Below are 25,644 nucleotides of genomic sequence, written 5' to 3' on the forward strand. Positions count from 1 at the left end.
TCGGTGAACCCGTCCCTAACAACCCGCAGCCACTGCAGGGTGACTGCTCAAGTGAGCAAGTCAAAGAATGCCCGAACCAGAAAAATATCCGTGCCCAAAAAGAAAACACAAACCACCTGGAGGATAATCAGTGTGCTGGGGAAGTGTCTGTGTCATTCTCAAGCCAAGCAAAACCCAGCACAGTGCCTGCGCAGGGCAGGGCACTCCCAGCACTCCGACAGCTCTGGCTGCCCTAGGGATCAGCAAACCCCGGCATCTCCAGGGCCTTTGTTGGCTGCAGGAGGCCCAGTGTGGCCTGCTGAGCTGGGCTGCAAGAGCTCTGCATGACTGTGGCTGTCTGCAGGGCCACACTCTGGGCTGGGCTGGCCCTGAGACTGACAATGTCTGGGACTGCTCAGGAAAGAGGAGCACAAAGACAGGAAAGGAAGCAGGAGGGCAGAGCCTGCGCTGCACAACATTTGGCTCTGCTATGTGGCAGATTTATGGGTGTTGGGGTGGCTGCAGTCGGAACAAGGAGGAGACTCGTGTCCAGTTGCAGACAGGACCACAGTCCAGCCTTACCCTTTGTTTGCTGTTGGTCAGCTCTGAGAAATACAGATGTGCCTTCCTGATATCTGGGCATTTCCCACACCCCAGATTAGAAAGAAGCAGTCAAAGCACAATCCTCTATCTTCTACTGCTCTTCCTAAGAGCTTTCCTGGCCTTCCTTCTTTCACTGATTTATATTCACAGCTGTCAGGGCTCTTGGGATGGATGAAACATGCTGGTCCAGAGGGAGCCTCTATAGACCTGAGAGCTCAGGGGATGATCCCCAGAGGCTGAGTGGTCAGTGAAGGTGGTGGATTTGGGAAGTCAGATTCTCTTCTGGGAGACTGCTCCAGCCGTGTGAGGCTCTGGAACAGATTGGACAGGACAGGGACATTTCTGCACAGTGGCAGGTCTCTGTGGTTGGGCAGGACGCTCTTTCTGCCTTTATCTCTTTTGTGTTTCTGGGTCAATTTTTCCTTATCAGCTCAGTCAGTAACATTTTCCCTGTAAATCCTTACCCACTTCACTTTGTGTTCTGCTGGGGTAGTTTTCTCACTGTATTGAAGCAGCAGGGCTAAGGTCAGTTCTTTGTTGCTGCTCTGGAACGGGTGTGAGTGAAGCCGTTTTGGGGAGCAGCCAGGGAGGTGCTGGTGTGCGGGCATGGGCCGGGCATTTGCAGCTGGCACACTCTGAGCTTGCAGATCTGGGATCCACAGCAGCTGCCCACTGCCTGCTGGGGACGGGACACTGGTGCAGAACAGCAAGGGAACATTAACTAGAGAAAACTAGTTTTCCCAGTGGAATTGGTGCTCACTGCTCCAGACCATTTTCCAGCAAGCTCTCCAAATGTGAGCTTTTGCTGCACAGAAGCACACGGCCAAGGGCCCTTCTGAATGGTGCTGACTTGTGATTTACAGCCAGAGGTGGGCACAGGCTACTGAGGTAACTGTTCTCATTCTCTCTCTGCCAAACACTTCGTTTTCCAGCAGCCCTGCACCTCCCCAAAAGCTGCTGTCCCGCTTTTTCCAGCCTCCTGCAGTCCCCTCTGATTCCCTGAAAGGGGTTGAGGAGGATGTGCCACAGTAGGAGCAGTGCCAGCTCCCCTGCCTGGCCCTTTGTTCCAAGTCCTTTTATTTCTGTGCAGGGCTCTAGCAGTCCCTCCCCTCTGCTCTCAAGGACATTTTAACAATGACCAGGCAGGAGACAAAAAAAACTGACAGCAGTTTTCTTGTCAGCAGGCAGCTGCCTGTGCCTGCTCCCAGGGCTGTCTCAGGACAGAACCCCAGAGGCTCAGGCCCACAAAAGCAGGGCAAGGCTTCCTGAGACCCCACTGGTGGCCAGGGGCTGGCTGCTGGACATGGGGTGGCTCCACACCACCGGTGAGGTGCTCGGACCTGGGGTTCCCCATTCCAACTCTGACCCTGACCTGGTGCCACCATCCCCCTGTTCTGCTCTGCTGGTGCTGCCCATGCTCCCCGAGCCCCCCTGCTCCTGGCCAGGGCAAGGGTTTGGCTTGGGAAGCAGCTGTGGGGCTGCCCCCACAGGGTGCTGGGACCCACACACATGCTGTCAGGGCTCTACAGTTTGGTATCCTGGCTCTACAGCGAGTGTTGACCTTGATCCATCTACCTTGATTTGTTGGAACTCAAGAGAAAGATTCCTCCTGCCTCTGTTCTGCCTTTTCTTCACCTGTGTCTGCAGAGTGTTAGGATGCACAGAGAGGAAGACACAGACAAGATGTCCCATCTGCATCACATGTACCAGGAATGCTGTGCCTCCTGGGTGACACTGTGCCTGTATCACAGTAAATTACATTTAGATTTGACAGGTAAAGCAGCAGGTGGAAGAGATCTGACAAAACCCCTCAGACATACCTGCCACTCAGCTGCAGTTCCCTGCGCTGCAGTTTTGATCACAGAGACAAATGGAGGCAGTTGTCAAGTGGTAACTGAAGCTCAGTGGACGGCAGCTCACTCCTCGCGCTGGCAGCAGACTGAAGAAATCCTCCCAGCACAGAGCAGCATTCCCACAACGCATGGACTGTGGCTTCTCCAGCCTCTTCCCCTGCACAACCCCAGCACCAGAGGCTGTGGATGTGCAGCACAAGTGAAGGGTATGGCTGGCATGAGGCCAGTTTCCAGGTGTGCATGGAACAGCATCCTACCGTGTCCTCCTCTGGAAGGAGGCACTTTCTCCACTGCAGTCCTCGGAGAAATCATGTGAAATGAGAATCCTTCTCCTTAACTTCAACTTTGTGCTACAGCATCAATAATTTACTGACAATTATAGTCCCAAAATTACAGGCTTAGCACATCCACATGCTGTGCATCCATGAGAACCCCATTATCTGGTCAGCATGTCTTACCTCGCTGAAAATGCACAGACTTGCCTCAGTGTGCTGAGGATTTCAGGGGTACAGCAGGCAGAACCGGGCAGCGTGGCTGTGCTTTGGATCAAGACCTGGGTTTCTCTGCACCACCAACACCTCTGCTGCTGTCCGAGGGCCCTGGCTCCTGGCAGGTTCTGGCACTGCTGTGCTTTGGCAGTGCCAGCTGCTCGCTGTTCCCCTGGCTCACCCCAGGAACATGAGCAATTCTGTTCCAGAAGAGGCAAAAGCAAGGGTGGGACTGAAACACATCAGGGCACAGCAGTGGGTCCACAGAGGCAAGACCCTCACCCGAGCCCAGCCTGGTGGAGCAGACCCCAGAGAAGCCCCATTCCTCAGATGCAGCAGGGACATTCCCACCAGCCTGCAGCCCCACAGGCACAGGCATATGCAGCCTAGAGGATGCTGCCTCACTGTGTTTTGAAGGAAGACTTCAAAAACTATTTTTTCCCCAATTTGTGTTTGGGATATGCAATTCATTTTTTAAATTAAATGGAAAAGAAACTGAAGGTTTGAGGGTTTATTTCTGTTCATCCCTTGTTCACCCCACCTCCACCACTCTCCACATGAAAAAGAATTGCAAAACTGAACAGATGATCTCAGATGTGAAGGCAGTGGAGATCACTCCTACTGCTGGAGAAGCCATTTCCACCGAGCACCTCTGCCAGGGAGCTCTCAGCCGGGCTCGCTCCCTCACCCAGACAGCTGGTGCCCTGTGCTGGAGCTGCAGCCACCCTGGCAGCCTGGCAGAAAGGGAGTGCTGGGAACGACAGAGCGAGGTGAGGGTAAGGGCAAGGCCAGCGCAGCGCTGGGAGCTGCAGTTCAGCTGGATCCAGCGTGGAACAGGACAGGTGGGGCAAGGAGGTTTCCATGCCCGAGAGGACAGAATCAGCCATTTTCTTCCTCCCACCCTAAGTCTCACTTTATGCCTTCATGCTGCAATGCCCCTCCAAGGAGCCTCCTGTTCCCTGGAGGAGGGCAACCAGCTGTGGCCAACCTACGGAGTCTCCCAGGCCCCCTATTTCTCTCCAGCTGCTACTGGGCCTGATGAACCCTAAGGAGAGATGTCTGGAGAGAGAGAGGGGGAGAAAAGGGAGCTGCTCAGCTCCAGAGGAGTGCTTCAGAGGCTCCAGATCACTGTCTCGATACAGAGAAATCCGCAGCAGTAATTGAGGCATTGTGCTTCCTCAGCCTCTAGCACACATGCTCCGACTGCAGTCTTTCCAGCAGAAGCTTTGGCAGTTGAATGCCTCCTTGCTTTAATCCCTGAGATTGCTGAAGGATGCTGCTTTCATCTGATAGCGTTTATGGACTGTTATAATGAGCTTTGGCTTGCTGAGATAAATTAAATTGCTCACCCAGAGGTGCAAACTTCATTAATGCCAGCAGTGAGTCAGATCAGCACTATTCTAGCCCAGAATGTAAACAGGCTGGACACATGAAAGGCGATTTGGCTGGGATTTTTTTTTCTCTTTCTTTTTTTAACCTTCCTAATTGCTACTGATTTGTATTCTTTTGCTGCATCTCTACTGCTTTTCCACCTCTTTATCTTCCAGGGGAAAGCGTCAAATAACACACCACTCTGGGCTGAATGATTTAACTCCAAGTGTTCATAGTTTTCATACTCTACAGCTTGGCCTGGAAGGTTTCTAGCTCTTTCCCACATTTGACAAGTCCAAAAAGATATTTAGGACTAGATCTGTTGAGAAACTAAAGTGTCTCTTATTTCTGTCCCAGCTTATGGGCTGGGAAACACGATATTGCACGTTTCATCACGTTTGAAGTTATGACCAAACTTTGGAGCTCTGTGGACCAGAACAAGATGTCACAGGATGCAGGTTTCAGGCCGTGGGTCCTTCAGTGAAGGTTGGCTTCTCACAGTATATTTTCCCAGTACAGGATATCTTCCGGTTTCTTTGTACACGAGATGACACAAATGTAACACAGTAAAGTTAATTCATAATAGCAATTAAGACCCTGAGAGCGTGGATCAGCAAGGGAGGATCCAGCCACTGGGGAAGCATTTCCAGGAGCAAATGTGTGAGAGCCATCTGTCGCCTCTCCACACACAGTGACAGTCACAGCATGTCTCTGCAGCCTACTTGGAAAACTCACACCGTGATGGTGGGTTTTTGAACATATTCTGCAAGTGCTGCCTGCCAAGGGGTGCTCTGCACTGAAAGGGATGTGAGACTCAGCAATGATGGTGCCCAGCAGCTCTGAGCAGGAGGGGCAACTCGCTGCCTCTCCCAGGGGAAGGAAAACGTAGCTGTTGGGTTTGCCAGGGTCTGAGTACTCCCTGCAGAGAGCGTCCTGCCTCCACTGAAGCAGGGTTTCAACAGTCTGTTGGTTGGGAGCAAAAACCTGATTCCTGTTTAGAAACATGGTGAAGCACAGTCAGAAAGGGCATTGGCCAGGGGAAGAGCTTGCTCCAGGTGACATTGATGAATACCCTGCACTCCTTGACCTGCAGTCACAAGACAATGAACTTTTCTTTCCATTCTTCTGCATAAAAATGGAGCGACATGCACACATATGAGAACGCAAAAAACACTACAGGCCTTATAAAACCTGTCACAGTGCTGCACAGGCTCCTTTCCCCAGGGAGGGTTGGAGAAAACAAGCATGAGACAGTCACTCATCATTTTGCTTAAGACAAGGCTGGGAGGCCCAGAGATGCAGCAGCAAAAGCCACAGCAAAGCTGCAGAACAAAGAACTGACTGAGCCAGTTCCTGGCTCACAAAATGCAGAAATCAGACCAGTTGAGGACAGGAGCTACAGGGATTCCAGGACTACCTCATCTCCTTGGACCACCTCTTTCCTTCAGCTTTCAGGTCTTCTCTGGTATGTGATGATGAGGTGGGACCTGAATTCCCATTTAGCCAGCTGAATGTGCCATAAACACACTTTCAGCCCTGCTTGCACTTGGCTCCTGTCCTAGGGGTGCGTCCTGGAACGTGGGACCTGCATGGCTTGTGACCACGTGGAGGCAACCGGCTCACCAAAGTGCTGACTGAGGCTGATGTGTCCCTGGGGGCTGGCAGAAGGCCAAGCAGCACCTGAAACCACTGGGTACCTGCATGGCATCCCCCCCATGCCTTGCATCCTGTATTTGCTCTTTACTTGTCCCAACATCATGCACAGCACCAATATTTATACACAAAAAAAATGACTGTGATTTCAGCAAAAACAATCTGCCCCCTCAGTTCATTAATAATCTGGTTTCGCTGCCAAAACATTTTCATTTCCACTTCTCCAGGCCTGCTTTGTCTTCCTTGTGTCTATTTTTACTGCATTTTGTGACAGGCAGCTTGTCAGTTTGCCATTCAGGTGAAATCTTTCTGCAGTGTGGCCAGCAAAATACTAGCAGCAGAGAAGCCTGCTAAATTGAAATCACTGCCTGTAATTTATAGATGTGCTGTCTGTGCTCGAGGAGGAAAGGAGAGCAGAAATTGCTGCCCTCTCTGCAGAGGGCTGTGAGGCAGGCCTGGGGTCATGCAGCTGCTGCAGAGACTTCTTTCCTGCCCCTGCTGATGTCACTTGGCCACGAACATCGGGGAAACGGGATTCTTTGAACGCACACGAGGCGGGCCAGAATGCCGGCTGTCCCCGTTTCTGCCGAATCCCTCCGGGAACAGCTCCCGTTCCCTCGGCAGCGCCGGAGCTGGAGGCCCCGGGGAAAAGGGCATCTCCCGGGCAGGGACCGCAGCGCGGGGCTGGGGCCGGGGGCGCACCCGGGGGTGCCGAGCCCTGGGCAGGGGCCGCGCCCAGCCCGCTGCCGGCTCCTCCACCGGCCCCACACGCCGCGTCCCAGGGCCGGCGGCGAGCGGCGGCAGCGCCGAGGGGACGCCCCGAGGGGCGGCGGGGCCGGCGGGGGGCGGCTCCCGGGGCCGCGGCCGTGGCGGCGCGGCCCTGCCCAGCGCCGGCTCCGCTCCGCGCCTGGTTGGTGCCGTCGAGGCCGGGGGCGCGGCCAGGCCGGGGCCGGCCCGGTAAAGCGGCGGCGCGGGCGAGGCGGCCCCGCACCATGGAGGGGCACCTGGCGCGCTGCAAGATCGTGGTGGTGGGGGACACGCAGTGCGGCAAGACCGCGCTGCTGCACGTCTTCGCCAAGGACTGCTACCCCGAGGTGCGGCGGGGGGCGGCGGGGGGCGGGCCGGGCTCTGCGCCTCGCATCACCTCACCTCTGCTCTCCCCTCCGTCCCCCAGAGCTACGTGCCCACCGTCTTCGAGAACTACACGGCCAGCTTCGAGATCGACAAGCAGCGCACGGAGCTCAACATGTGGGACACCTCAGGTGGGCCGGGGGCTGCGCGGGGGGGCGGCGGGGCCGGCCTCGTTCCTCCGGCCGACGGTGTCCCCCGTTCGCCGAGCCGCCGGGCCGGGCCGTGGCTGGGGCAGGGGCAGCGGCTCCGAGCCCTGCCGGCCTCCCGGCTGGCCTCGGGCAGCGCCGGTGCCGCCGCGCCGGGCGGGCGCTCCCTTGTCCCGCAGCCGCCGCGGCTCTGCGCGGCCTTTCGGTGCTGCACCGATGTGTAGGGAGACAGCGAGGAGCGAGGGAACCGGCCCCGGCTGCGAGGGAGGCCGGAGGGGAACGGGGAGGAGAGAGAGTGCTGCTGGAGGAGGGAGCCCTCACCTCGGGAGGGATGCCCTGGCCTGTCGTTGCCCGCTGGCACAGAGGCTCTGGGGTTCTCTGGCGCCTGTTCGGCTTGGTTTGGTTTTGCCTCTTTGCGTCCTCAGTTGTGGTTTTGCATGAAGCCTCAAGCACAGCTGTCCTAGCCCACCAAGACCCGTCCTAAACTTTGTGCTGTCAGTGGATGCACGAGTTGCAAGTGAAGAGCTTGATGCAGAGCTAATAGGAATATTGGCGTCCCACAAAGTTCACATGCACTTTCTAATTTACCTTTGGATTCCTTTGTTCAGGCGGTGCAGCTGAATGCTGTGCTCTGCTGATGAATATACATCATGTGCTTGCTGATGCTGTTTCCCCATATTCTCATAATTCCTGCAATCCTGATTACGGATGAAGTCCTCTCAGTGTCCAAGAGCAGTAGTAAATTAAAACATGACCTAGGACTTTCTCTTCCTGTTGTTCATCCAGATTCCTTGCTGTAACTTTGCATTCATCAAATGACAGCTATAGGATTGGCATACCTCTACCTAGAGTAGTGGCTTTACTGAGTCTTGGACTAGCTCAAACATGTAAAATATGTTTGAGTCTTCCTCAGGAGCTCCCTGACCCAGGACACCTTGCTTTTGCTGATTTTTATTCCCCAAGACAAAAAAGTAATTAGATTAACTTTGCTCACGAGCTGTGTGCTGTGATGTGAGCCACAAGGACACTGGCTCCTGGGGCAGCTGCTGGGGCTGGAGCTGTGGATGAAGTGTTGGCTCTCGGCCTTTGGCCAGGAGCTGTGCTTGAAGCACAGAGTGGTGGGTATGACATGGAAGCTGTTGCATGGTGGTTGGTGCTGGGCTGACGTGTGTTTGAAGCCTCTCAGACGTGGCCACAGTGAACCCATCCTGGCTGACCCGGGGCCTTTGCTGCAGAGGGTTCCTTGAAGCCGCTCAGGGTGCGCCAGGACTAAGGGGTGGTCGACCTCACGTGTCACTGGGATGCACATGAGTGTACACTCCCAGCTTGTTCACCCCCATGGCTTTGGGGTTTTCCAAACCATGGCCTTCTGCAACTCTGGAAGGAGATGGGGTGGGTTATCTTTGCTAGGCACTGAATGGCTTTGCTCTTGAGTATCTGTACTTGATCTAAAAAACTTCGTCTTTGGGGGGTGGGGAAGCACGTTTGAAGCATTGTCTGCTTTTTAGGAATTCTCCAGAATGATTTGCTTTGGTCTTACAAATGTTTAAAGAAAAGGACACGATAAAAAGTCCTTAAAGTATGTATCTGATACCTGCATTGGATGCTGTCACACATTCATTTTTTGCCTTGTGACAAAAGATGTTTTTCCAATATTTATCTCTAGAGCCAAAAGGAAATGGGCTTTGATTCTTTCTCTTTTCTCCTATGAAAAATGTCAGACCTTTTTAACAGCTTTGCTGTAGATAGAGTTCATCAGGTAGTTTTCCAGATAAATTTCCTTTGATTTGAAATACACAGGAGCTAGTTCTTAATAAACAATCCTTCAAAGCACTATATAGCAATTTTCCCTAGTAATCAAACTGAAATTTTTAGCTGTAGACTGCAAACTGCTGTTGAGTTTCCACTACCCTTCAGAGGCCCTTATAAATGGGAGCTTTGGCAAAAGAAGTTTTGCACAAAAGTGAGTTGAATCAGCTGAGCTGAAGGGATCAGGAGTAGCCCATTGCCCCCCCATGGAGAATGATAGGCACCGGTGAGCACTTCCCCTTCTCTCTGTGCTACCTACTCTCTCTTTTAAGCTGCTTTTCATTTAGGGGTTTATTGTTCGTGATAAATTCCATCCCAGTGAGAGTGAAAAGGGAGGTGTTGAGAAAAGGCAATCCTGACATGAGGAGAGGAACACTTTCTGTTTTAAATGCTCTCCATCTCTTAGATAAATAACTGGAACCAAAATTCCCCCAGAAATCAGCAGAGACCTGAGGAGAGGAGCTGGATATTGTTTTTTAATTTTTTATTAATTCCCCTCACCCCATACTTGGTTGAGGAAGCAGTTGGAGACTGAAAGCTGCACAGAGTGAGCACTCAGCAGTGGGTGGTGGGGAAAGTGCAGTCTGGCCTGGAAAACTCCCTTTATGATGACTGAGTGTGGCTGCAGTATACCTGGCTACTCAGCCATCCCATTGGTAACCCCTGTACAGCCCAGGGTGTTGTCTGTTCCATGTGTCCTCTCATCCTGGCTGATGGTAGTGTGTTGGAAAACGCAGCCTTTTGGGCTGAATTGACCCCTCCTGCTAAGTGGCAAACACAGGCTGTGACATTGGCAGCTGGCAGGCAGGAACTCTCATTAGAGGAATATTGACATAGACTGGACAGAAATGATGGAGAACTGAATGGCTCCCAAATTGTATTGGGACCTCTGATTTTTCTTAAAATGTCTTTTAACTCTTTGTCCATTGATAAGGTTTTCTGGGGCTGGAGGGTGACTCTGGAGAGTTTCCAGCACTGAGAATCCTTCACAAGGATGAAACCTGTGGTGCTCTGACAGGGCAAATGCTGGGACTCTGCAGAGTCTCAAATGTGCCTTAGATCTAGGAACTTACCAGGCAGAAATTCCCCTTGTCCAACATCTGCAGGTGCTGGTTGCATTTCATGTTTGCTTCCATTTGTGTCCCAGCTTGGGACAGACCGTGGGAGTAAAAGTGCTTCAGGTGCCATTTCACAGCATGTCAGGAATGTCCCATCCCTCCTGTCCCCGGGAAGCCTGTGCTACATGCTGTTTGCTAAAGCCTCCATTAAAAAGCAGTTTGACATCCTTGTCTGTGAGGGAAGGGGTGCAGAGCCTGCCAGCTGGATGGGGTAGGCATGGTTGCAGCTCAAGGGAGTGGCCATGCCCTGGTACCTGTGCTCACGAGCCTTATGGAGGACACGGTGCTTTGCTGCTCTTCTTGCTCCTGTTCTGGCAAATTCCTTTGGCTGCCTGTTGGCTGAACATGCTCAGCACAGGAACAACTCCTCTGCACAGCGCTGGTGTCTCGTGGAGGGGGAAACTCCTGTTCAGTCAGATGTCTGACAGCTTGGGAGTGCTGTTCCCAAAGGGCTGGGTGCCTCCCAGACCCGGAGCGCCTGTGCCCCAGACCATCAGGAAGAGCTTTGTTCCTTGGCAGGTGGAGGAGGGTGGATGGCTTGTGATCATTAGCGATGCTCTGCAAGGAGTGGGCGAGTTTCGTTTGAGTGCGTCAGGTCTGGGAGGGAGCACTGCTACCCCTAGGCATGCACGGGCAGGGAGGTTTTCCTCAGCAATGCAATATTGCTTTCCCTGTGGGATCAGGGAGTGTCCGTGGGTCTGCCCAGCTCCAGGAGGTCTCACACTTGAAGTGGAGCCGCTGTGGTGCTCAGCAGGTCTCCAGCAGCCAGAGCCTTCAGTGAGCAGGCTGACCTGCTTCCCAGGGACCTGTGCTTGGAGCATTTCCCACCATGACTCTGGCATTGCCACTGAACCCGCTGCCCACACTGGACTGGCCCAATGCCCTGCCTGTTCTGCAGAGCTTCCCTGGCTCTGGGTGCAAGCAAGGGGACGGAGGAGCTCAAGCCATGCTGCTGCCCAGTGCCTCGGCAAGGCCAGGGTGCTGCAGCATGGATGCTGGCAGGTCCGAGGCTTTACCCTGTGCCTAAGTAGACTTTTTGTTCTGTTTTCAGTAATAATGGCAAGGAACCTACACTGTGCCTTGCAGCCTGGACTCTTTTCTTTGCTTCCCAGTGCTGGGAGGCTCTGCCTTCCTGCTGTGCCTGTGGCCTCAAAGTGCAGGCGGGCAGAGCAGTGAGTGACCTGAGGCCATTGAGCTGCTTGATGCATCTTTTGCTGATGCAGATCCAGCTGCAGAGTAGAGCTGCCTGCTTCTGGTAGGGACATCTTTGCCAGTGCTCAGTGGGAGACCCAGCCTGGCACTGTGCCTTGCACAAGGTCACTGTTGCCTTGGAAAGGTGCTGGAGGGGACTTTCCTCTGTGGACTGTCGGGATGCAGCGTGGTCGAGAGTTGCAGTGTGTTCTACAAGCTGCAGTGCTGCAAAGGTCAGTGCTCACAGGTTCAGCAGTGCCCTGCTCAGCTCACAGCAGAGGAGCTGTGTGGCTGCCAGCCCTCCACAGCCGCTGTCTCTTCAGCAGATGTGCTTTCAAGACAAGAATAACACTGAATTGCAAATCCCCCTCCGCCTTCCTCTTTGCCTGTACTCAGCAAACAGTCTGCCTTGGAATGGCCTGTGTGGGAACCCACAGGCTGTGATAACAGATCCTTCTTTTAAGGGAACTACTGAGGAATGTTGATGAGATTAGAGAGCTGAAAGGGGCTGAGTTTAGCAATGGCATCTCCATGGATGCTGTGGCTGTCTGTGCCTGGATTCCCAGTGTGCAGCTCCAGGATTGCCATGGCTGCCTCTTCCAAAGTGTAAGAACAAGTTCTGTCTCAGAAAGAGTTCAATGCTACTTGCACTCTGAGGCAGAGAGAAAATGTGGAGCTGCCCTTTCCATACCAAAAGAGCTCCTCCCATGCTTCCTGTTGAGACTAAGAGCCCAAAACCAGCATGCTTGTGTTGTGCCTCAGCACAAATACATAGTTAATCCTAAAAATACGTGCAGCTGGGTCACATTCTCACGCAGGTCAGTAACCAGTCAGACAGAACTTTAAAGGGTTGCAGCAGAAGTGCTGATACTGAAGTGGGTGGAGAGTGGACCTTGAGAAGACATGACAGGGCAGGACAGTGCCCAGGAGGATCATCTCTCTGGGCTGTACAGGGTATGGGGGGCATGCTGCAAGGCTGTGTGGCTCAGGGATGGAGGTTGCTTCTTCTGCATCAAGGGCAGCATGCCCTGTGGCATCATCCGTCCTTTGTCCCCTACAGATCTGAGAGGCTTGGCCTCTGTGGGGCCATGGGATGTCCTGGGAGTTATGGGGGTGCTGAGGAACATTGCCTTTAGCGACAGCCAGCTGACCCTGCTGGCTGCTGTAACCTCGTGGAGAGGGAAGGGTGTTCTGTGGAGTGGGTTTGTTCCCAGCTCGGGTGCAGACCCCTTTCCCACAGCGTGGAGGTGATCTGCTCTCTCCTGTGCTCTGCTCTCCCTGCTCCTTTTGCCCCAGATTCTGAAGATAAAATCTCCACTCCATTTAACTTTGCAAGTGTACAGGCCCAGCCTTCCCTGTGGGAAGAAACCTTATCTGGCAGCCAAGTGGTTGGGGAGGGATCTAATGCTTGTGAACAGTAAACCTGAAATGTGCAACATTGCATCAAGATAATTGTGTTCATTCAGCCCTGGGACGTGTTCCCCAAGGGCAGAATGTGTACTGGCTGTGCTGTGAGAAGCTGTTGCCACTCTTGGTCCTTGTTGTACCCTATAGGAAGCATGACAGGCAGATTGTGGCAATGCCAGCTGTCCTCGTGACGTGGCAAGAGTGCCAGGAAGGGACTTCTGACCCCCATTTGTCTCCCTGGTCAGCTGCTGCAGGCAGGATTGTGAAAAGGCTGGGTGAGCTCTTCTGCATCTGCAGACCCAGGCCTCCCATGCCAGACACCCGTGATACTCCCCCAGGAGCCAGCAGGGACTTCTACAAGGAGCTTTCAGGGGCTCCTCACAGTTGCTGGAGGAGGTTTGCATCTGAGCAAGCTTCTCTGGACCACTGGTAGCTGCATATGTGAAGCAGGACACGGGACTGGGATGAGGCAGAAGCACTCTGTGCCTCCTGAGCTGGGGATTCCTCCACCGGTAAATCCAGCAGAACAGCCTCCTCCTGAGGGGCAGGCTTCCAGTAATAAGATCTGGAGAGGGGCCCAGAAATGCCACCTCAGCCTACGCAAACACCATTGCCTTCATCCTGAAGGTATGCCAGCTGGGCTCTTTAGTAATTCACTAATTTTTATACTTGCATTGTAAGAATTAGGAGCAGAGGTTAATTGTCCAAGCTGATGAGTTGTTTTTTTCAGTCAGGCACTTCCCAGAAGAGTATTTATTCTATGTCATGGAGCAGTTTCCTCCTTTCCTATACTTCAGGCATTTGCAGTGATGGTGCACAAGCAAGACAAATGTCAAAGTCCAGCTGGGACAGAACGTTGTAGAAGTCCTGGCGTTGTTGACTTGGTCCTGCTTTGGCAGCTTTGTCCTCTTACCCAGAGCTTGGCTGGACCGTGGGTGGGATCTGTCTGGCAGAGTGGACATCCTCTGTATCTCTAAAGGCTGGTGCTCATCTGGCACGACTGTTTGGGGAGGTGACCCAAAACTCTTTGGTTTGTCAGTGCAGCCCTCCAGAAAGCTGGGATTTTCTGTTTCATTCCACAAAGGTTGCTCTTGGCAGCCCCTGCAGAAAGCAGCATGTGCCTCAGCATCGTAAACTCTTAGGGGAGAGTTTACAGTGAGCCCCCCAAGACAAGTGTGCAGCTGAGAAATGTAGGTCTTGGCAGTGCTCATCTGTGTTTTAAGCCAGAGCAGGGCTGTGGGAGCCCCTTGCAGAGCAGATCATGGCTCTGAACATACACTGGCTTTCCTGGTTTGTAATGCCCTATTGTTGGATAGAGGGTGCCTGTGTGAGGAGGCTCATTATCTCTGGAACAGCTAATGAGGAACAAATGAAGATTAGCACAACGAAGTATAGATTAAACAGCATATTTCCATCCCCTGCCCAAGAGTGCCATCTCTGAGCTGCAGTGCCAGGCATTCCAGGATCTGCCAGCCATGGGGCTAGCCAATTGGAGCTACTCATGCTTGTATCCACCCCTGTATGAATTTTATTTTTGAGCTGGTTGTTGGCTTGCTCCAATTCTCTCTCTCATCATGAACAGATGCACATAGGTCCTGTTCCTTGCAAACCTGGATGCCAAGTGGGAGAATGACTCATGCAGTAAAGGAAGGCTGAATCTGCAGATGCACCAGCCTTGGGCGCCTGTGTGCATGCATGTGCTTGGAAGTGCCAGACTGGGGGTCTCTGGGGTGTCTTGCTGGAATATCTGAAAGGTGTCAAGTGCTCATAATCAATAAAACTGAAGAGCCAGAGTTGAAGGCACTGAAGCTTTTGTGGGTTGTTTGGTTTGTTTTTTTTTGGGGGGGTGTTTTGTTTTGTTTTTTTAATTGTCATATGCAAGGAAAAAGTAATAAATGCAAAACCTAGAAGATTAATCACCCAAATGGAATGTCCTGATTCAGTAGAGATGTCTCCAGAGCAAACTGGGGATTACCTTGGCTGGGAGCAATGCAGCTCTCCTGCCCCACAGGGCAGCACTGGCTGTGGGTCCCCATCAGTTTCTGTCGGTCTCCTGAGGTGGGCAGAAGCTGCTGTTTCTGGCTGTGAGCTGAACTGCCAGCTGAGGTGCCAGGGGTGACTCTTGCTCTTTGGAGTTGGAGCAGAAGGTTAATGAATGTGAAGCAAATTTTGATCTCATTAAAAAGATAAGGTTCTCTACCTTGTGCTTCCCTGCCCTCAGTGCCTCCTGCCAGCATGGGAGTCTCTCCTCCTGTGGTCCCAGGTGATGAGAGCATGATTCCTGGCACTGGGATGAGACAGTGGGGGTCTTGTGGGATAAAGGGGGGCTGCAGCAGCGCTGTCAGCTCTCTGCTGAGGGGCTGGCTGGCTGCTGAGGAGCAGCAGGTTGCTATGATACAGTTTGCTGTGGCAATGTCTGTGCTGAATGAGCCAAAACTACCCCTACAAAAGGAGCATTCCTTGGCTGGGAGGGGGTAGATTTATCTGAAGTGTTTATGTAAAACTGAGAAGCTGCAGGGAGAGGATGTGCGTGGGAACGTTTCCTGCAGCACTAGGGCCCCTGTCTGGAGGCAGACACCCCTGTGTGCATGGGGGAGAGGGCATGGCTCAGATAAAGGACCAGGCTAATTCAGGCATGCGGGTCAGCACTGGATCTCCCATCCCATCCTGTCCTGTCAGCCCATGCCAAACGTGAGACTGAAAACCCTTTTCAAAGGGGAGCTCAGAGCTCCTGTGCTCGGTGCTGCCTGTGAAAGCAGCCCTGTGCTGAGCAGGGCTGGGTCATCTCGCTGTTCCACGGGTCCAAGAGGGAGCAGTGGATGGTGTGGCTCTGCCAGGTGTGAACTGCAGCAGTGTGAGCCTGAGGTGGGGTCAGAAATCTCTGTGCCTGGGACACTGAGTTGCCCTGGCTCACCGTGCCTGCCTGTCTGGCATCCCCATCTCCAGAACTGTCCAAGATGCCACAGGAACTGGCTCCTTTCCATTAGGGAGCATGACTTTCCCTCTAGGAAGAGGGCTGGGCTCTGCAGAGATCAGGGTCTATTTCTTCTGTGCTGATCCCCACTGCTTCCCTTCCTAGAGACTTTGCAGGGACAGAGACCTGTCTCTCCCCAGCGGGAGCAGGGGTGCAGGTGCCTTTGCTCCTGTGGGCTGGCTGTAAGAGCTGGAGACACCCGTAGCCAATTTTGCTGGGAATCCAGCTGCACATCAAATCCAGGGCACCTTCCCCTGGCTGCGTGGGAGTGGCAGGGGCTGGGCTGGTCGGAGTCCCAGAGCTCTGCTCTTGTTGGTACCGTGCTCTGAGCTGGATGCCAGTCTCCGGCAGTGGGCAGGGTTTGGGAAGGCTCCACACAGCCCTCAGCCTGCCCCATGTGGGCTCTGGGCAGAGGCAGGAGCATCAGGCTCTGCTCCCCAGGCTTAGCCTTGCAGAGGGGCCCAGGGTGTTTGCAGAGCACCTCGTGTGCAGCGCTGTGCTGGGGGACTGTGCCCCACTCTGGGCTGCCCCTCAGCTGGGAGCCCCTGTGCACACAGGACCTAGGATTGGAGCTCCTGCAGAGAATCAGCCCATTCTCCTCTCCTTCTTAGCCCAGGCAGATTTCCATCCTTCCGGAAACATAAGCCACCATCATCCATAATTCATCAGGTGCTGAACTTCATCAAGGAGCCACCTGACACCTGGGCTGCACCCTTCTCCTGGGGTGGGAAAGTGCTGGGTCCAGACATCCCAAGGGGCTGCAGCAGGAAGCGTGTCTAGTTCCTCGGCCTAGGGTGGGCAATCCTGCTTTTGGAGGAGGCAGATTCAACAAGGACTCTGGTGTCTCTTGTTTCCTCTTTTCATAAATAAACATCTGCTTCTCATCCCTCCAGGAAGTTTAAGTCATTTGTCTTTGCAATATAAAACCAAAACAGTGTTTTTAAGTAGCAGTGAGCTGATTGCTCCATGACTGTTTGCTGAGGTGTCTGCACTTGCCAACAGAATGCACTGCAAATAAAAACCCTATGGCACAATGACTTCAATGCCTGAAATTTGCATTGAAGGTGTGTGCTTGCACACGTGTGTAATAGAAGCTGTGCAGGATTCAGGCTGGGCTCTTTGCCTGCTCACAGAATTCCTAGGGAATGCAGAATCATCCCCTTCCATTTATAGCTTGTTCACCAAATCCTGTCACTTCTTTTATATACCAAAAAGAATTTGTCTGACTTTTCCCAGCACAAATCCAGAAAAAAAGGCAATTTGTTTTTACCTGTCACAAATTCTCACAATCTATACGTGAGCTAGCTCACCTGTATAAAGATAGCAAGAGAGGATAAAAACTAGCAGTAGCATAGCCTCTGTCTTCTCTCAGCCACACCTTTCCACTGTTAGTGGTGCAGCACTGGCATGACAAGCGATGGAATCCAGGCGTGAGTGTGCTGTGGCACTGCAGCCCTGCTGAGCTCCCTCCTGCGTGAGCAGCATCCCCAGCAGCACAGCTCCACCAGGTCTTGCCAGATGCTCTCTAGAGAGGGAGAGCGCTGCAGAACTTGCCTGTTCACTCTATCGAGGGGTAAATATAAGAAAACAAGGACCAAACCTCTGACTTCCATGCCTAAACGAAGAAACTAAAATCCTTTGCAAATCAAACTCTGCTGAACCTTATGGTGTCTGGTCACTGGCCAAGAGCTCGGCTTAACGTCCTTTGTCTTCAACAGAGCGGTCTGCATCATGTGCCAGTGTCTCCAGTTCTTACTGGAGTGAAAGACCTCTGCCTGGCGGAGGGGGCTGAGGTCTCAGCCCGCCCCTTTGGGCCAGAAGCAGTCTGTGGGATGGGACCTGCTCACCGCACTCCTCCTGTAGAAACTGATCGCGATGGGGGGTTCAGTCGGGCCCGGCCGGTCGGAGACAAGAGATCTCTATAAGCAGATCTTTGGGGACACGCTGTTTATTGCAAAGGGCGTGGGTACAAGGGCACTGCTTAGAGCTGCCAGCTGCAGCTCCAAGCAGGCCCAAGGTGTAGGAGAGAGAGAGAGAGCATGAGCGAGAGAGCTAAGAGCAAGAGCAAGAGGCTAAGAGAGTTAAGAGCGTAAGAGAGACAAATTAAGAGAGCTAGAGCAAGAGAGCTAGGTCCTTGTTACAATACAATAAATCATCTTCTGTACTGAATATTCTAATTCTCACTAGCCAATCTAGTACAAGGTACAAATCCTATAGCATTTACATACAGCCTATAAGAGTTATTACATTACCATAGAGTGTTACATTTTAACTTCTAAAAACTACTCCTTGGACCCCTTCAGCTGAGCTAGTAGGGTCTGCTCTGACCCTTGGACCTGTCTGTAAGCAGAGGGGATTGTTCAATCAAGAGGGGATTACCTTCAGCCGGCCACACCATTGTTTTCCAGTTGTTCAGTAACTAAGACTTTATATCTCAAAGGTGGCCTTCATTTCGGTGTCGCTTATAGTTTTCATATTCCCAAAATCTTTTGTCAGGCAATCATATTTATAAGGCTTTCCTGTTTCATCTTCCCCAACCCCTCCCCTCCTCTCCGCAGGCTCCGCGTATTATGACAACGTCCGGCCCTTGGCCTACCCGGACTCGGACGCTGTGCTCATCTGCTTTGACATCAGCCGCCCCGAGACCCTGGACAGCGTGCTCAAGAAGGTGAGTCCCCCGTGCCCTCTGGCCATCGAGAGAGGTGCTCTGCAGCACCTTAGGGCCCACCATGAGGTCCCTGTGCCCTGAGGCTCTCATCAGGGCTCAAAGCTCTGGCCCTGTGGCCAGGCCTTGGCTGGAGTTTGTGTGCTCAGAGGAGGATGGTCAGGTGTTCTGCTTGATCTGTGCAGAATGCAAGATATTTCCATTTGAAAGGAGCCTGGTGAATGGTGAAGCTCATGGTATCTTGCAGTATGTGAGTGGGGTCTGTAGTCACACATACAAGTGTGGGGGACAGAGAGAGATGTAGGGTATTTGTTCTGTTTTCCATTAAGACCTTGGAAGGTGTTATGGATCTCTGTTAGCAGAGCCACCAGTGACTATTGATTGCCTGCAGCAGCTGAGGAGTGGCCCCTGGTGCCTGTTTCCAAGCAAGCAGAGTGCTCAGTTTTTTTTGGCTTTTCCCCCAGTTCAGCATCTGCATAGCAAAAAAAGACAGCAATCAGTTCTCTATAGCTTGTCAACAAAAATAATGAGCTGTGGCACTGAATTTCAAGCCCATGGATTAATAAGATGAGATGGTACAATGCCACTGTCCTGGAGAGGAGGCAGGGCCCTGAGCCTGCCCCAGCAGAGCTGAGTGGCTGTACTCTGTGGGAGCAGACAAGAGTTTTCTACCTGCAACTTAGTGCCTTTCAGCAAAGCTGATATTCCAGCTGGCAGGTCCCAGAGAGCCTCATGGGGCTGGGGATCTGCTGTGGAGCACCCCTGGCTGGTCTCCAGTGGGTCACTTCTGGGAGAAGGTCCCACACAAGGCTTTTCTCTGAGATGGAGTGAAGTCCAGCAACTCAGAATGCTGCTCAGAGGAGTGAGGGTAAGTGGCTTCCAGGTCGATTGCATCCCTTGGTCCTGGCTGTAGCCGGCTTCCTTCCATGAAATTCAGGGAGCTGTGGTTCTGCTCTGCAGGAAAGCATCTGGCAGCTGCATCCTGTCCTGGGGGGAGCCTTGGCTGGCATCTCATTTGTGACACTCTCTGAGACACTGAGGCATGAAAAGCACCACAGAGCAGTGGTTCCCATGGCTGTTCTCCTCAGAGAGCCCCAGGCTGCTAGGGCTGGAATGGCCACAGCCTGAACATGTCACATTGTACTGGCTGGCCTCTTGGCCTCTCCACATTTTGCCAGACGTTGTGCTGAAGCAAGTGCCTCTTACTCAGCTGCTGGGAGGGCTGAGAAGTGAGTCTTTGTCTCAGGAGTGTCCTGGTGAGGGGACAAAGACCCTTCAGATAAATCGGTCAATGGCTCAGTGTTGGCTTCCAGAGCAGGTCCCGGGTACCAAGCAGGCTGGGTTGAGGGAGGGTGTTTTATGTGGACTCAAAGAATTCTCTGCTCAGCACAGGAGTCAGCAGAATAATAATGCAAGTGAATCACTTACACCTTAATGAAATACAAACCCCTCAATAATTAGGTGGGGTTGGGAGTTATTTCTCTCTCTGCACACTCTTCATGTGAGTCCATCCTGCTCAGTGCGTGGCTTTCCCCGTACAGCCTCACAGATGTTTTGAGTGCTGTTAGGCAATGTTTTTTTGATATGGTAACTTAAAATAAACCCTAAATCCCAGGAGATTTCTTAAATACCTCTGAGTAGATGCCTTGTTTCCTTTGGTGCAAGGCTCACAGCCTTATGGCGGTGAGGAAAATTCCTAAGACACCATGAAGCTGAAATGGGTTTTAGCTTGTGATATCAGGCAAATAAGGAAAATAACATTTCCTGTTCAAGCCTCAGGCAAAAATTCAGCAGAGGAAATCTTTATTAATGCTGCCCTTCTGATGCCCGGGCTGCTGTACAGCATGTACAGTTGAAAGGGCAGAGCCATCTGAGGGAGTGCAAGCAAGCAGCTCTGCCTTTCATGCAGAGCAAGTTTTCATGGAGTGGCACCTTGGTTCTGACAAGTGTTGATAGCACAGCAGGTCTTGGGCCCCCAGAGGTGTCAGTCATGTAGGAAGAGGGTCACAGTTCTCTCCATAGACCAGGGAGCCCTGTGTCACTACAGAAGCTGTGACCTCTGCCAGGTGTGACCAGACCTTGGAGCTCAAATCCGTCATGTAAATTAGGGTGCTTGAATTCCAGCTCCAGAAGAACTGGATCTGTTCATTGTGAGCGTGTGCTGGCCTTTGGTGCTCTGTGGCTGCAGCACCGTGATCTCCAGCATGCTGCCCAGGGGCTGGGGGTGCCTGAGTCCTGGGGAACCAATGTCCTTGGCAAGCAGATACTTGAAGATATCTAAGACAATCTCCTGGTAGAAAATAAGATTTTTCATATTTTGCAGTTGCTTTGGTCTGATACTGGTTGAATGATGTTTGGGTTGTTCTTGGCACTTCCCTTCCCCATGAGGTTGTGGACACTGGGCTTGGTGGCTTGGCTGTGGCTTGGTTTTCTTGCTGCTTCTAATTGCCCAGGAAATATGCTTAACCACCAGTCAGCATAGCAGGAAATTGCTAATTCCAAGTGATGACTTCAGCTGGGGGTAATCTCTAATTATTTATCTTTATTTACTATCTGCTTTCTACTTCAGCACCACTAGATAAGTAACTGGGGCATTGACATGCTGATAGAGCTGTGCAGGTCTCCCCCGGGGGAGGTCACAGGTGATGGATTTATTTACTGCTGCAGACACAGCTGACATCAAGCATTCATTTTGGGAGCTCTGAAAGGAGCCATTTATATGAAGGACATGGATGTTTGCCCTGGCCTTCTCTCCTTTGCTTCAATTCTTTATTTCCCTGGCTATAGCTATGCTCTGAATATTATCATGTCTTTAACATGTGGCTCCCAGTAATAAATAGTGTGTGAGTGTGCAAAGAGCTCCCCACTGGCCAGATCTGGGGTCCCAGATCTGAGCACCAGACTGTGTGGTTGTTGTTTTTCCACAGCCAGGACTGGCCTCCTGTGGCCTCCCACTGGGGACGACCACCAGGATGGGGCAGGTTTGCAGGGCACAATCTGGAACAAGCGAGCATAAAGTTGTCCAAGGGGGACTCTGGCCATTCCCATCCTTGCCTATGGCAGTCATTAAAGAGTCCTCATGTGCTAATCAGTGTTTGAACAGTTGTGACACCCTGTTTGGAAAAGCCATACACACCAGAGCCTCTCATTTCCTCTGCAGTGGCAAGGGGAAACGCAGGAGTTCTGCCCCAATGCGAAGATTGTGCTGGTGGGCTGCAAGCTGGACATGAGGACAGACCTCAACACCCTGCGGGAGCTCTCCAAGCAGCGCCTCATCCCTGTGACACATGAGCAGGTGTGTTTGGGCAGTGACCCTGCAGGGCTCACAGAGGAGAGATGTTGCTCTGTGGCCCAGCGTACCCAGTCTTGGTCTGCAGCTGGTTTGATCGTGGCTCAGGGGCTCGGAGCTGCTCAGGTTTACAGCACTCTTGTCCCCAGCTCTGGAAGTCTCTGACTTATTCCTGATGCTCTGCTGAGCAGCCACCCAGTAAGCAGCCAAAAAGTCATTCCTCAAAGCAGGTGGAAATGCCTGATTTAACAAGTTGGACTGGCTAAAGGGGAGTGTTGTCCTTCTGCATCTCCTAGTTCAGCGCAGCTCTTTCTGCTCCCAGTGACTCTCCTGCTTGGGTTCTGTGTTGGGGCAAAACTGCACGGGGGAAGGAAGCCACGGCTGAGGGGCTGCTGCCAGTGGCCTCCAGGGGACCCAGCAGTGTCTCCAGGCTGGCGACTGACCCAGACTCTGTGGTGCAGGGGCTCTGAGCTGCTGCTGTGCCTGGCTCTGTGATGTGCAGAGCAGGCAACTGTCCAGGTGAGGGGGGCTGCCCAGGTGTCTCAGTTGCAGGGGTGGCCCTGTGTGAATGAGAAAGTGGCACTAACCCAGGACCCAGTGGTTGGCAGCACTGTCTGCTCAGGAGGCTGCCGTCACCTCTGCAGCTCTCACAGAGCCTTGCTCTGTGTTTACAGGTGCTGAGGAGCCACTGTGTCCCCATGGTGCCACTGACAGGGCTGCTGGCTGTGCGAGAGGCTGCTCCTTGGAGAGCAGAGGTGTCCTAACCTTGTTCCCTCTTCCTCCTGCTCTGTGTGGCCTGCAGGGCAGCGCGCTGGCGCGGCAGATCGGGGCAGTGGCCTACGCAGAGTGCTCTTCCAAGGTCTCGGAGGACAGCGTACGGGACGTGTTTCATGTGACCACGCTGGCCTCGGTCAACAGGATGCACAAGAACTTGAAGCGCAGCAACTCCAAACGGGGACTGAAGCGGGCGTCACAGATGCCTGGCAGGACAGACTTACTGAGTGACACAGAGATCAGGAAAGACCGAGCCAAGAGCTGCTCCATCATGTGAAAAATGGGCTGTAAATAATGTGTGTGTGTTGTCCATTTGTACAGTAACTGGCTGAGACAAGGGCATGGTGCTGGCTGCAGGAGCTAGCCTGCCTTTCCAAAGCCTTTTGCTCAGTCTCTAGGGCTGAGTAAAGGTCCCAGCTGCAAGCAGGGGTGCACGAGTCACCCTGCACTGTGGAGACTTCTGGGCTGGCTGCTGCTGTGCAGATTGCTTGGGATGAAGGAACCACTTGGCAGAGGAGTATTCGGGTGCTGGAAGGTCTGTGACTGGGTGAAACAAAGTAAAAGGGAGCAATGCCGTGTGTGTGCCACCCTCCTGTACCCACAGCCCAGGCCCTGCCCATGTTCAGCTGTCCAGCACACACAGTGTGGGGCGGGGGCTGTGTGGGACCTGGGCTGGAGGGAGGAGGGGGGGTCAGGAGAAGGTATTCTTCCAATCTTCCTTGAGGAGAGAAATGTTGTTTGAGGTGGTGTTGCCCTCAGCCAGGTTGGACAGCAAGTGCCATGGAAGGTGCAGGTCTGGGCCAGAGCTGGGAGGGGGGGCACCCAGGGAAGGAACCTTAACCTGATGAGACACCACAGTAGTCCACCTCCTGCAAAGAAAATAGAGAGATGTCTCTTTCCACGGTATTTGAGATACTTGAACAGTATTTGAAATGCAGCCGAGTGGATCTGGCTCCAGAGGAGAGGTCTGTCCCAGTAGATGGATCCTGAGAATCGTGGTTCCCTTCAGCAAGCAAATGCCCCTGGGGAGCTTTGTGTGAGCTGCTGACCCCTGGGCACTCCCCGGGCTCTCCCTGCTGCCGGCGGCCGCGTGTCCTGCGCACACGGCTCCCAGCAATAACTGCAATAACGATCCATATTCTGCTCTCCACCCACTTCCAGCTGCAGGCTGTGTTGCATGGTGCTGTGTTTGTCTGGTATAGATGAGAAAAATGATTTTATGCCTATCTGCACCCTGTCTCTGCTGTGGCAGTGGGAGAGGAGGTGCTCCCTGCCCTTGTGCCTTGCTGTCTGGCCTCCTCCCAGCATCTCCCATTGCTTCTGCTGCTGCCCTCTCTGAATGCCTTTGATGACAGTATTAGCCTGGGCTTAATGTCACATGGACACTTTATGGAAAAAAAGAATCTGCTCTGTTGCCAGATCCAACTGTGTCTGTGGGCTACAGGAAAAATAAACATCACTGGAAAATTCGTGGTGCTCAACTGTGTTCATTTTTAATAGTCAAACCATGCATCCCCTCAAAATCTTTTACCACCCAGCTTCTCTTTGTATCCTAATGTCTCTCTCTAGCTCTTGAAATATGCTTGTGCCATACACTTCAGTGAAAAACCCAGAGGATGTATCTGCATGTATTCATTTTGGAGCTGGAACACCTGCCTTGAATAACCTCTCCCTCTGTCCCGACTCCTTAAATACTGTGGAGCATTTGCAGGTTGTCTGTGCCTGATCCAGCCATCTGAGCTGACATGAGCTGCCTCTTCCCTCACTACAGCAATAGCTTTTGACTCAATATTTTGTGTCTGCTCTCACTCCCAGGTCTTAGACTGCAGCTGCACAGTGAAGGCATTTTGGGGAATTGGAGCTGCTGATTTACCAGGACAAGAAAAGCTCCATCAGTGACTGGACACTTGGGCTGTATGCAGGTTGCAAGAGCATGAAAATGCCCATCTGCAGTCTGGGAGGAGGAGGAACTGAGCAAGGCAGTATGTCAAGAACAACCCTCAGCATTCCTGATGCTTTTTTTGCACTCTCTAGGGTCCCCAGAGCCTTTGCAAACGTTGTTGAACAAAACCAGATCCCTGCTTGGATTGTAGCAGTCAATGGCACGTAAGTGTCACTGCCAGTCCTCGTAACCTGTCTGCAGTTGTTCTCACCACCCTCATGTGACACAGTGTTGTAACTGCTGCACTCTGCCTGGCAGGCTGCTGCTCCCTGAGAGCTCAGCGAGGGTTTCCTAGGACCATGCGATTCATCGCATCCCGGGGTCCATTTCGGACAGCCCCGCGGTCTGGCTCTGGCAGCCGCAGCGTTACAGCGCAGTGCTGGCAAAGAAGGCAGAGAAGGGTCTCTCAGGAGGGTTTGAGATGGCTTTATCACACCTTGTCCTGGCAATGCTCAGAGGTAGAGAGCCCGAGTGGTCTGAGCATGGGGTGGTTTTGTCAGGGGCCCAGGGGCGGTCCCTGGGTGGGGTTGGGGTACAGGAGCAAAGAGGGAGAAGCCGAGGGAGGCCAAGGCTTGGGAGGGAGCAGGGGGACCACAGAGAATCAGGGGGACCATACAGAATCAGGGGGACCATACAGAATCGGGGTTAACAGGCTGCCCCAGCACAGTTCCTGTGACTTCCTTCTTCCCACATACTCATAGCAGCGTTTGGCAAGTGTGTTCCCTTCTGCTGTGCTCTAGCATCTTTTAGGCTTTTGAATCTAATGTGGCAGTCTCTACAAAAGCACTTTCTGGGTCACTGATTAGTTTAAACTTGTGGTGGCTCAGCATTAACTTGTTAGCTCACCCTATAAGCAAATCCTTCATTCCAGGATCCATCCTGAGGGGCTGTACAGGGCAGCACCCCCTCCCTGAGGGCTTTCACCACATGCACAGCTGCAGTGTGGGCACAGAACATCAGACTCAACCTCCCAAGGCACAGCTCAGGGAGAGGTGGGAGCCTCAGCACCACCCGTTCCAGTGTTTGGAGCCGTTCCTGTGTCGTGCTGGGGGAGGCACAGTGCTGGCAGTGTAGGGAAAGCAGCACAGATGAGTTCATTGAGACTTGCAGCTCAGTAAGGACTTCATGAACAAGGTCAGTTAGCAATCAGGGGGATCTACACTCCCACAAGATGCTCCCCCAGTAAGGGAAGTAGGACATGAGCTCCAAATTGCCTCCATGAAGAGGCAGCTGCATTCTCCATGCTCTTCC

General features: G+C 52.8%; 1 protein-coding gene across 1 annotated transcript; it reads left to right on the plus strand.

Annotated features, from left to right (window-relative positions):
- Nucleotides 1-6,880: 6,880 nt before the first annotated feature.
- Nucleotides 6,881-23,921, plus strand: RND2 (Rho family GTPase 2). Its single transcript, XM_068996433.1, has 5 exons — nt 6,881-7,041; nt 7,122-7,209; nt 18,282-18,391; nt 21,549-21,683; nt 22,480-23,921. Exons 1-5 carry the CDS (start codon nt 6,940-6,942, stop codon nt 22,726-22,728), a joined length of 684 nt encoding a protein of 227 aa, XP_068852534.1. The 5' UTR covers nt 6,881-6,939; the 3' UTR covers nt 22,729-23,921.
- The last annotated feature ends 1,723 nt before the right edge of the window (nt 23,922-25,644 follow it).

This window comes from Aphelocoma coerulescens, chromosome 27, assembly GCF_041296385.1.
Source record: "Aphelocoma coerulescens isolate FSJ_1873_10779 chromosome 27, UR_Acoe_1.0, whole genome shotgun sequence".
NCBI classification, from domain to species: Eukaryota; Metazoa; Chordata; class Aves; order Passeriformes; family Corvidae; genus Aphelocoma; species Aphelocoma coerulescens.